At 42.8% G+C, this 11,752-nt stretch overlaps 1 protein-coding gene across 1 annotated transcript; it reads left to right on the top strand.

Annotated features, from left to right (window-relative positions):
- Positions 1–9,136: 9,136 nt before the first annotated feature.
- LOC143636374 (uncharacterized) lies at positions 9,137–10,216 on the top strand. The gene has a single exon (XM_077103986.1). The coding sequence runs from the start codon at positions 9,137–9,139 to the stop codon at positions 10,214–10,216; it is 1,080 nt and encodes a 359-aa protein (XP_076960101.1).
- Positions 10,217–11,752: the final 1,536 nt, after the last annotated feature.

Here is an 11,752-nt window from a genome sequence, read left to right as displayed (position 1 = left end):
GGATGTAAGTTAAAACTGTCAGGTCATGTTTTTGATATTGACCTTATTCCTTTTACGCTTAGTAGTTTCGATGTCGTTGTCGGCATGGACTGGTTATCCGAGAACCGAGCGGAGATTATATGTTATGACAAGATAGTCCACATTACTACCCCTTCCGGCGAGATCATTTCGATCCGAGGTGAAAGAAGCGGCATGACCACCAGCGTCATTACCCTCATGAAGGCGCAGAAGTATCTACGAAAGGGTCATCCGGCAATTTTAGCGCATATTGTCGAGAAACCCGCGGAGGAGAAGCGAATTGAAGATATACCGATTGTGCGAGATTTTCCGGAAGTATTCCCGGAGGATTTGCCTGGACTCCCTCCTATACGACAAGTCGAATTCCAAATCGAGTTGACACCCGGTACAGCACCCATAGCACGAGCCCCGTATCGGCTCGCACCGGCGGAACTTCAGGAACTGTCCACTCAGTTGCAAGATTTGTTGGATAAGGGTTTTATCCGACCTAGCTCATCGCCTTGGGGAGCCCCTGTCTTATTTGTCAGAAAGAAGGTTGGGACTTTCCGCATGTGCATCGACTACCGAGAGTTGAACATGGTGACGGTCAAGAACCGTTATCCTTTACCCCGAATTGATGATTTGTTTGACCGGCTTCAAGGATCGAGTTATTACTCGAAGATCGATCTGCGATCTGGTTACCATCAGCTTAGAGTGCGCGAGGAAGATATTTCAAAGACGGCTTTCAGAACACGGTATGGTCACTTTGAGTTTTCGGTTATGCCTTTTGGTCTAACCAATGCACCAGCCGTATTTATGGATCTCATGAATCGAGTATGCAAGGCGTACCTCGACAAGTTTGTGATTTTGTTTATTGATGATATTCTCGTCTACTCCAAGGACAAGGCTGACCATGAGGAACACTTAAGGGTAATTCTGGAATTATTGAAGAAGGAACAACTGTACGCAAAACTCTCGAAATGCGAATTTTGGCTTCGCGAGGTTCACTTTTTATGACATGTGATCAACGAGAATGGTATCCATGTCGATCCCGGTAAGGTAGAGGCCATCAAAAACTGGGAAGCACCTAAGACCCCGACTGAGGTGCGGCAATTCCTAGGACTGGCCGGCTACTACCGACGTTTTATCGAGGGATTTTCAAAGATTGCTCAACCCCTCACCGCTTTGACTCACAAAGGCACTAAGTACAATTGGGGTAACGCGCAAGAATCCGCTTTTCAACTGTGGAAAACCAAACTCTGTAGCGCCCCTATTCTAGCCCTACCCGAGGGAACAGAGAATTTTGAGGTACATTGTGACGCATCGATACAAGGTCTCGATTGTGTGCTGATGCAACTCGAGAAGGTTATAGCCTATGCCTCTCGACAACTACGGATTCACGAGAAGAACTACACTACCCATGATTTGGAACTCGGAGTTGTGGTGTTTGCCCTTAAGATATGGAGGCATTACTTGTACGGTACCAAGTTTACCATTTACACCGACCACAAGAGTCTCCAACATATCTACGATCAGAAGGAGCTGAATATGCGACAGCGTCGTTGGGTCGAGTTGCTTAAGGATTATGATTGTGCCATCAAGTACCACCCTGGCAAAGCCAATGTAGTGGCCGACGCTCTCAGCAGAAAAGAAACAGATAAACCCAGACGAGTGCGAGCATTGCAACTCACGATTCATGCCAACTTACCCGATCAAATTCGCGAGGCGCAACTCGAAGCTTTGAAGGATAAAAATCTTCCATCAGAACTCATGCGGGGCATGAACAAACAACTTGAAACCAAATCGAACGGGGTCCGATACTTTGAGAACCGGATTTGGGTTCCACGATACAGAGAGTTGAGAACTCTAGTGATGGACAAAGCACACAAGTCCCGATATTCTATCCACCCTGGCTCAGATAAAATGTACCATGACTTAAAGGCACTTTACTGGTGGCCGAACATGAAAGCCGACATTGCCACCTACGTGAGCAAATGCTTGACTTGTGCCAGAGTCAAAATAGAATACCAGAAACCATCTGGCCTGCTACAACAACCGGAACTTCCAATGTGGAAATGGGAACACATTTCAATGGACTTCATCACGGGATTACCTAAGACACCGACGGGATGCGATACCATCTGGGTGACCGTTGACCGGTTGACTAAGTCTGCACACTTCTTAGCGATTAAGGAATCGGACAAAATGGAAAGACTGACTCGCGTTTACATGAAAGAAGTGGTGTCTAGACACGGAGTGCCTGTCTCAATCATTTCTGATCGAGATTCTCATTTCATTTCGCACTTTTGGAAGTCGCTACAGAGCGCACTAGGCACCCGTCTTGATATAAGCACAGCATACCATCCTCAGACGGATGGGCAAAGTGAACGAACTATTCAGACCTTAGAGGACTAGTTGCGTGCATGTGTGTTGGATTTCGGAAAAAGTTGGGAACCTCACTTACCTTTGGTAGAGTTTTCGTATAATAACAGCTACCACGCAAGTATTAAAGCAGCGCCGTTTGAAGCACTGTACGGACGGAAGTGTCGATCACCTCTCTGCTGGGCAGAGGTGGGTCACAGCCAAATCACTGGTCCAGAACTGGTACTCGAAACTTTGGAAAAGATTGTTCAAATCCGAAACCGCATGGCAGCAGCACGAGATCGCCAAAAGAGTTACGCCGACAAACGCCGAAAGCCTCTCGAATTTCAAGTGAACTACCAAGTATTACTCAAAGTCTCACCTTGGAAATGTGTGGTTCGCTTTGGGAAGCGAAACAAACTCAACCCACGATACGTTGGTCCTTACCGGATAACTGAGCGCATTGGTCCGGTGGCGTACCGACTGGCCTACCAACGGAACTCAGTGGCGTACACAATGTTTTTCACGTATCCAATTTGAAGAAATGCCTATCTGATGAAACCCAAGTAGTCCCTTTGAACGAACTGCAAGTTGATGAACAGCTACGCTTCATTGAAGAACCAGTCGAAGTTTTGGATTGGGAAACCAAAACGCTCAAGCACAGCAAAATTCCAATCGTTAAGGTTCGTTGGAACTCGAGACGTGGACCGGAGTTCACGTGGGAACGCGAGGATCAAATGATAAAAAAGTATCCTCACCTTTTTGAAGGGCTGACCAAACACCGAAAACCGCGAAACCCGGCAAACCGTCAGAAATCACTGGAGGTATGAATTAAATTTCGGGACGAAATTTCTTTCTACTAGGGGATGATATGACAAACTGAAAATTTTTCTTACTTTTTCAGACACTCATCACGACTTGACTCAAATTTTCGGGACGAAAATTCTTTAACATGGGAATGATGTGACAATCGTCAATTTCAGGTTAACTCCGTTAACTCAACTCCGTCAATTCAAACTTAAGATCATTGAATCTATAACGCACACTTCATTACATTTAAACTAGGGTTTAAATGACGCTTGACACTTACTACATGTGTAGTCTTTCGGGAAATGCACCGAAACGCAAACGAGTTGACGCAAACAATTGGTGAATAAACGAAAAACGTCAAAACAATAATTATGTGATAATTATGTGTTAGGCTTATGTGTTATGTGATTACATTGTTTAAGAAGTTAACTCAAGATGCAAACTAATTACTTTGGGCTAGTAAACTAATAAATTGAAGTGGAGGGACCTAGATGTAACATGTTATTATTATTAATAATAATAAACCCTAACTCTCTCTTCTCTCTTTCACTCTACCCGACGGCAGCCCTCCCCCTCCCCTCTCTCGCGATCGGCAGCCTCACACACACACATATCACACCCGTTAAAGCTTGATTCTTCATAATCGGAGCATCCTACACTCGTTTCTAAGCACCTCTCACGTTTCTCTTGGTTATCTCTGCGTTTTTAAGGTATATATATGAAACCCTAACTATTGAATATCATATATTAAGTGTTTTATGATTGATTATGGCTAGAGGATGATTGATTATGTGTTAGTGATTGATATTGATAGTCATATGTGATTTTGAACGGTGAAAGATTGATGAATCATTAATTGTTTGTAAACCCTAAAGGGTTACTACTGATTTTTATGATTAATAATGTTTATTGCGTGTTTTGAGTTATGTCATATGCTTAGGATGCATGTTAGATGATTGTTTATGCTTGCTGAGTTTGACAGCAGTGATTGTTAAAATTGAACGGTGTGTAACTTGTTGAGTATATAAGCAAACTAAGCTAATTATACGTCTACAAGGTAGTACTCTGAGTCTAGTTTTCAGAAAGTCCAAACACGCCTAATTTGGAGGTGTTTTGGTTGGTCAAACGATTTAAATGCGATTAAAGGTCAAAACTGGTACTGGACAGATTGTAAGTTATGATTAGACAACTGTAACTAAATGTTAATGTAAGAATTGGTTGAGATTATTGATACTACTGTAAACTAGGTTGATTCTAGTTTCTAAAGAATATAAATTTGCAATTTTTGGACGTGTAAAAGTTAACCTTTATGAGCATTTCTAGCCAAAGACTTTGGCCACTGACCGCCATCCAACCAAGCAATAATGGAGGAAGAAAAAGATGGTATTCGGAGGAATCGGCGAAAAAAAATAAAAACGCTATTTTTATGTATTTTAAATTTATGTTTTTATTTTCCTTTTTTTATGTTTTAATGAAGTATTTCAATTTATATTTGTGTGTATAACAAAAAATTCAATCAAGCCACGGATCACCTAGACTACTACACCCTCTGGGCTTGATCCAGGGGCTTGATTTTGTGCCACACCAGCGCCTACGTGGCGCAAATATATTGGATCACTTGGGTTTTGATCAAGCCCCACTACCCTTAGCCTTAAACCATTTTCCAAGTGTTTATGTACCCAGACATCAATCTCCATCTCAAATCCACAATCTTTGCCATCCAAACTCCACCACCAACCACTAAATTACCTGCTGCAACTTCACAATTCACCACCATCATAATAACATTTCTCCACCCTTAAATAACACACATCAAATTCAAAACAAACAATAAATATCTCATACTCGAAACCACTTTTCCGTCTACGTCATGGTTGTCGGATTTGGTAGGCCACAACCTCCTCCTCCATGTCAGCCATACTATAACCCCCTTCTCAGATCTATCTCCCTCTTTGACCTTTTTTATTTTTATTTCTCTACTTGATTGGGGCTAAATTGGGTTCAATCTTTTTAGGGTTTTAAAGTTTGGATATCCGTTTCACTATCTGAACGTCCGAACTTCGGATATCCGAATTTTCGGATACGGATTCGGATAGTGAAATCCACTATCCAAAATGTTCGGATATCCGAAACTCCGGATATCCGACTTTGAACACCCCTAACTACAACCGCATGTACATCACCACTACTAGTGTGTCCCACACCGCCACTTAGATCACCACAACCATCGTTTTACCACGGTTACGGCCATCTTACCCATCGTCATGGGATCCTCGACTTTTGTCCCACCGCCATGAGGCTAGAGCCGGCTTCGAAAATTGGCTTTCTTAGTTATGATTTAAGTTGTGTAAAAACTTTGTATAAAAATACACTTAAACATGTATAACATGTCTCAAATGTGACTACATCCAATAACATTTTGGTTATGATTCATACCTTTGTCGTTAGCCCATGCTAGTTATTATGTAATTAAGTTTAAACAATAAACATATATATCGTTTTTCCTAAACATACATATAAATTTAAAAATAAAATAAAATTGGGCCTAGCAAGGGTGTCAGGCCGGGGGCTATCGACCACCCAGCCCTCCCTTAGGGTCGGCCATGCACGAGGCCACAACCACTGGCCCACCACTGCCACCTCGACCCAAGTCCGACTTTGGGATGGTTGAAATAGTGATCGCCTACGGTCATATCTCTCATGGGTCGGGAATTTTGAAAGCATATATACTGATTTTTTTTCCAGATAAAAGTCTGTGATTATTTTTTTTTTTTCAGATAAAAGGTTGTAATTAAATTTACAAATCAAATTTTCTTTTCATATGATTTAGTTTAAACCTATTAAACATCTAAACTCACTTTCAATTAAACTTCTTTGGCCATTTCTCCAAAAATGTAGTTAAATCCGTTGCAATTGGATAGGGGCAGCAAACTCAATGGCAGTTAAAGGGATGAAAAATAACATCAACTACCAATCACTGAGTTTATATTTTAGAGGCTCATCGTTTTACTCATCCCAACCCCAAATTCATAGGGATTCTTAGAGATGGTCTTACCTCTACCGTCATTACCTTATCTACCACTGTCAGGTCCACCTCCACCATCCATCGATTGTTGCCGCCTAAAACACAAATATTGCTAGTAAATTAATTTTATTTTTTCTCTAACACCGTCAAGTTCAAGGTGGAGCCATTTTTTATCAAAAAGATTGGCTCGTGAGTTATTATTTCAAGTGTGAGTTTCGCTTATTTATTATTTATCTATGTTTTTAATTATTTTTTTATATTTTGAGAAAACCATAAACGATCCTAAGCTTAGCTTGAGCTTGTGTAGTACCTTAAACGAGCTAAAGCTTGGCCCGAGCTAGGTTGTGGAGTGCGAAATTAACACATAGAAATATAAAACATGTCAAACTTACAAACACACAAGGCTCGAGCTTAGACTCGATAACTAAACGAGCTTTATTTGAGGCTCAGGGCTAGGCTCGAGCATGGAAAGGCTCGACTTATTTCTAGCTTTTATTGATTCGGGTTCAAATTGCTCGCAAGCATCTCGGTTCAATTGCACACTATTTGAGATGAGTTAAAGCTTACAAACGTTTACTTGTGAGGTGTGAAATAGTATCGTTTAGGCTAAGTGTAATGGGCGAAATGTGGGGGCGATTTTGGGCGAATTTGGGGAGGAACACCGCCCCCAGGGCGATTTTGGAGCGGGGAGAAATTGTCACCGGAAAGAAGAAAAAAATATTATTTTATTAATATGTGTGTGTTATATATATACATATATATATATATATATACATGGGGATGGATCTTGCGAGAACTGATATTACAGCGAGAAGTGCGAGAAGTGAATGTGTAACTCCATTAATCCCTAATTTTTCACTCCTTTGCTTATGATGTTGCATACATGTATGTAGGTTGGTTGTATTTATGTCTTAATACACATTCAAACCTACCTATACACATACAAATGTACCGAGTCACATTGAAACCTACGTACCTACACACATACAAACATACATACACATATACAAACATACGTACCTACACACGTACATACGTATCTACACAACACACCTACACATAAGAAATGGAGTGAAATTAGGTATTAATGGAGTTACACCTTCACTTCTCGCACTTCTCACTGTAAAAAATCTTCTGAAATGATCCAATACATATATATATATATATATTACAATTTGTAGCCCCTACACCATTACACCTGTAGAGGTAGGGTATGAAACCCACCATTTGACAAAGTATAAAACTAATTGCATACGCTTGGCGGAGCACTAGGTGCCAGGAAATCACTAACGCCGGGCGTAGTGAATGGCGCGAAGAGTGGAGTCCAATATAACCTTTTCCTGACACCTCGGGAATGGTAATGCAAAAGTCCCACCAACATGGGACAAAAAGATGGTGACCCACATAGGGATAAACGCCAAACCAATGGGGATAGGACAACACATAAAGGACGGTACGAACAGTACAATCACGTCCTGTCAAAAAGCCATGATGCCCACCAACTTCCACCAACCACCATGACCGCACGAGTGGGGAATAGTATTGGTGAAAAACCTGACAAGGTGGTTGGCCACACTCTCTCTCCTCCGGCTATAAATACCGCTAAACCTCCAAATGGTAAAGCATATACTTTCTCCTGCTATCACTATCAAATTATATTACCTTGTACTATCAAGTACTGATTCTCACGCCGGAGGGTGGTTACGAGAGAATCCCCCCCATTCCTCGTAACGAGCGTCGGTGTTCTGTTTTGCAGGTTACACTTGTCTGTGCCAAGAAGGTTTTATAACCCATCGTGTAGAATACTCATCCATTACCCTCGGACTAATGTGTTAGACCTTGAGGGGTGGATCCGTGTTTCTTCATTGGCGCTATCCGTGCATATAGCTAGAACAGTAACTCACTCCGTTCTTGACTCAGATGAGTGGCAAGACTACACCGAAGGAGGTTGGCCAAAAAACCAACCTAGAAGGAAACATCGAAAATCTGGACGTAGAGGATACAGGTAGAGGGCTCCTTAATGCCTCCACCGTTCACCCTACTGTCACATATAAACAAAGAACACGTTCCAAAGCAACCATGCCGCCAGACATCATGGCATGGCTTGAAGCAGAACAACAAAAACTGAAAGGAAAATTGCAAGAGAAAATGGCATACGTTGTGAAACCTAGATCACTGTTTACAGCTTCTAGTAGCAACGAAGAGTCTGAAGAAAACTCAACGCCACCTCGGGCGAAAACACCATTCGCCAAAACACCTGCTAAACAAAATAGCAAAGCAGGAGAGAAATCATAGCGGTCGAACCAAAAGGCGGACTCACGTCTAGACGACCCGGACTATGAAGAAAGCTGGAAAGGGCCAGACGTCAGAAAATTAGTAAAATATCATCCAGAAGCGGCGGTTGATTTTTCCAAACCAAACCGACCAACGACATCAGCGGGAAAGTTAAAATTTGTGGCAAGAATAGCCGAGGCAGAGCTACTAGAAAATCCAAAAATCCCGCCAACGGTAAGCCAATATGATGGTATCTCAGATCCGGACGATCACTTGCAGACCTTCACGGCCGCGGGGTTAGTACCAGGGTGGACCATGTCGTTATGGTGCCACATCTTTACGCTAACCCTAGTAGGAGCCTCTAGAGCATGGTTTGAAAGGCTGCCAGATGGCCAAATCACAAGCTGGGAAGACCTAGCAAAAAATTTCACCCAACAGTTTAGCCAACAATGGCGGCACATCAGTGACCCAGCAGACATTCTGAATGTCATTAGAAGAGACAACGAAAAGCTTGAAGATTTCATCACTAGATTTAACAAAGAAGGCTTGAACATCGGCGGCGTAAGTGAAGAACTTCTGCGAGCAGCCTTTCGCCAAATCATAAAGTGTGACGATCTTATACGTAACCTTACGGGCAGAGATGGCATGCCGCAACGATAGGACGATGTTATGACCGCGGCCAAAAGGTACGCGCGAATGGAAAAGAGTTTGGGAAAAGAACTGGCAAAGAATGACGCCAGAAATGACATTAACAGGGCCCGACAGGGCAAAAGAATGTCCTCCGTATGGTCAAGGTTGAACAGCGAAAGAGAGTCCACATTCGATCCATCCAAAAGAAGACAAAAAGGTCAGTCGAATATGCCCCAAACGAATGGATCCAGATGGACTCCGCTGACAAAAAGTCCAACACATATAATGTGCAACGAAGGGATCCAATTGAAGAAGCCAGCACCAGTTAAACAGAGGCCGAGCACCGATATGAAAAGTTATTGCGACTTTCATGAACAACATGGCCATACGACGAACCGGTGTATTAACTTGAGAGACGCGATCGAAGAATGTGTCAAAAATGGCAAATTGGATCACCTTGTCAGAAACATACGAGGGAAGTACAGACGCCCACCTCCAAGAGATGGCAGGAAACCAGAGAAAAAGATCAAAGATCTACACGCTAATATGATCTCCAGTAATATTCAAAACAAGAAAAGGATAACAGAATGGGCGCCGTGGAAAGAAGAACAAGTCATCTTCCCAAGAGTACGAGGAGGGGCGAACAAGAAAGCACCCCTAGTGATCACAGCCTTTTTCGGTAACTACAGGACGCCACGTTTCTTTGTGGACACAGGAGCAACGTCCAACATCATGTACCGCCAGTGTTTCGACCTAGTAGACGAAGAGGACAAACGTCGATTGACAGTAGTTAATGCCCCAATCACGGGGTTTAACCAAAGTATCGCATACCCGCTGGGACAGCTGACATTCCCAGTCGAGCTAAGTGATGGGCTCCATTCACGAACAGAAGATGTCGACTTCCTAGTAATGGAAACCCCTCACCCACAGTATGATATAATCCTGGGAAGAGAAGCCATTGGTTACTTCAACGCTACCCCGTCAACAGCACATGGGATAGTAGGGGTACCGACCCCGACCGGGATAGCAATGATCCACGCCAACAAGGAGTGTAACATGGCGGAAAGAAAAGCACCGCAACAAAAGATGCTGAAAACTAGTAAGATCAGAGAAGTGTAAAAATGGACCCTTAACAAAAAATTCCCGGAACAAAGCATAACCATTGGCCCAACCATCTCAGAAGGAGCGTGCGCGGCGCTCAAAAGCTTATTACTCAAAAACGTTGATATTTTCGCTTGGACCCCAGCGGACATGACGGGAGTCCCAAGAAGCAAAGCAGAACATGAGTTAAAAGTTAACCCAAATTTCATCCTGGTGGTGCAAAAGCGAAGAAAGATGGGGCCAGAGCAGGCAAAAGTCTGTGATGAGCAAGTCCAGCAAATTATCGATGCATGTATAATCCGAGAAATTCAGTACCAAACTTGGGTGGCAAACCCAGTAATGGTACCCAAGGAAAATGGCCAATGGCACATGAGTATTGACTTCAAAGATCTCAACAAGGCGTGCCCAAAAGATTGTTACCCCTTGCCAGAGATCGATCTTAAAGTTGACGCACTGGTACCCTTTCAGTTCAAATGCTTTCTAGACTCTTACAAAGGGTATCATCAAATCCACATGGAGACAAGAGACCAAGACAAAATGGCATTCAGAACGAACAGCGGAACATATTGTTATAAAATGATGCCATTTGGCCTCAAGAACGTCGGGTCTACTTACCGTAGGTTGATGGACAAAGAATTCAAACCTCAAATTGGAATAAATTTGGAAGTATACATGGATGATCTCGTCATCAAAAGAAAGACGGAAGGAACCATGTTGAAAGATATCGAGGAGACCTTCCAAACTCTAAAGTCGATAAGCATGAAGCTTAACCCAGGAAAATGCTCCTTTGGCATGGAAGAAGGAAAATTCCTGGGAGTAATCGTGATGAACGGAGGTTTCAAAGCCAACCCAGAAAAATTGGAAGCCGTGCGAAAAATTTCGTCTTCGAAATCTGTCAAACAGGTGCAAACGCTCAACGGCCGATTAGTCGCGCTGAATAGATTTTTGTCTATTCATGCTGAAAAATCATTCCCGTTTGTCTCAACCATGAGAAATTGCCTCAAGAAGTCTCAATTCCGATGGACGGAAGAAGCGGAAACAGCGTTCCAAGAAATCAAGACACGACTGGAAGAGTTGCCAACACTCACAGCCCCCAAAGCTGGAGAACCGTTAATAGTATACTTAGCAGCATCAGAAAACACAGTCAGCGCAGTCTTGATGGTGGAAAGAAATGGTGTTCAAACGCCCATTTATTACATAAGCCGCACCCTGGCAGACGCAGAAACAAGATACTCCACCTTGGAAAAGTTAGTCTTATCCTTGGTCCAGACAGCGCGACGTTTGAGAAGATACTTTCAGGGCCATCCAATACATGTTCTCACCAACTTTCGCTTACAAAATGTACTAAGCAAGCTAGAATTGTCTGGGAGGCTAACTAAGTGGGCGATAGAATTGGGAGAATATGCCATCGAATACAAACCAAGGCCAGCAATCAAAGGTCAGGTCTTGGCTGATTTCATCGCAGAAATCCCTCAAGGAAAGGAGGAAGAATGCAAAAGAGAGATCGAAACCCCTGTGGACCAAAAGAAGGATGAAATCTGGATGATGTTCACA

Source organism: Bidens hawaiensis, unplaced genomic scaffold, assembly GCF_021521415.1.
Source record: "Bidens hawaiensis isolate Kalapana, Puna unplaced genomic scaffold, B.hawaiensis_p1.1 tig00007902_1, whole genome shotgun sequence".
NCBI lineage: Eukaryota > Viridiplantae > Streptophyta > Magnoliopsida > Asterales > Asteraceae > Bidens > Bidens hawaiensis.
This window is presented reverse-complemented; position numbering and strand designations above follow the sequence as displayed.

What these genes read in the sequence shown, in the direction of transcription:
- LOC143636374 (XM_077103986.1), top strand. Translation starts at nt 9,137, where the DNA reads ATGACCGCGGCCAAAAGGTACGCGCGAATGGAAAAGAGTTTGGGAAAA.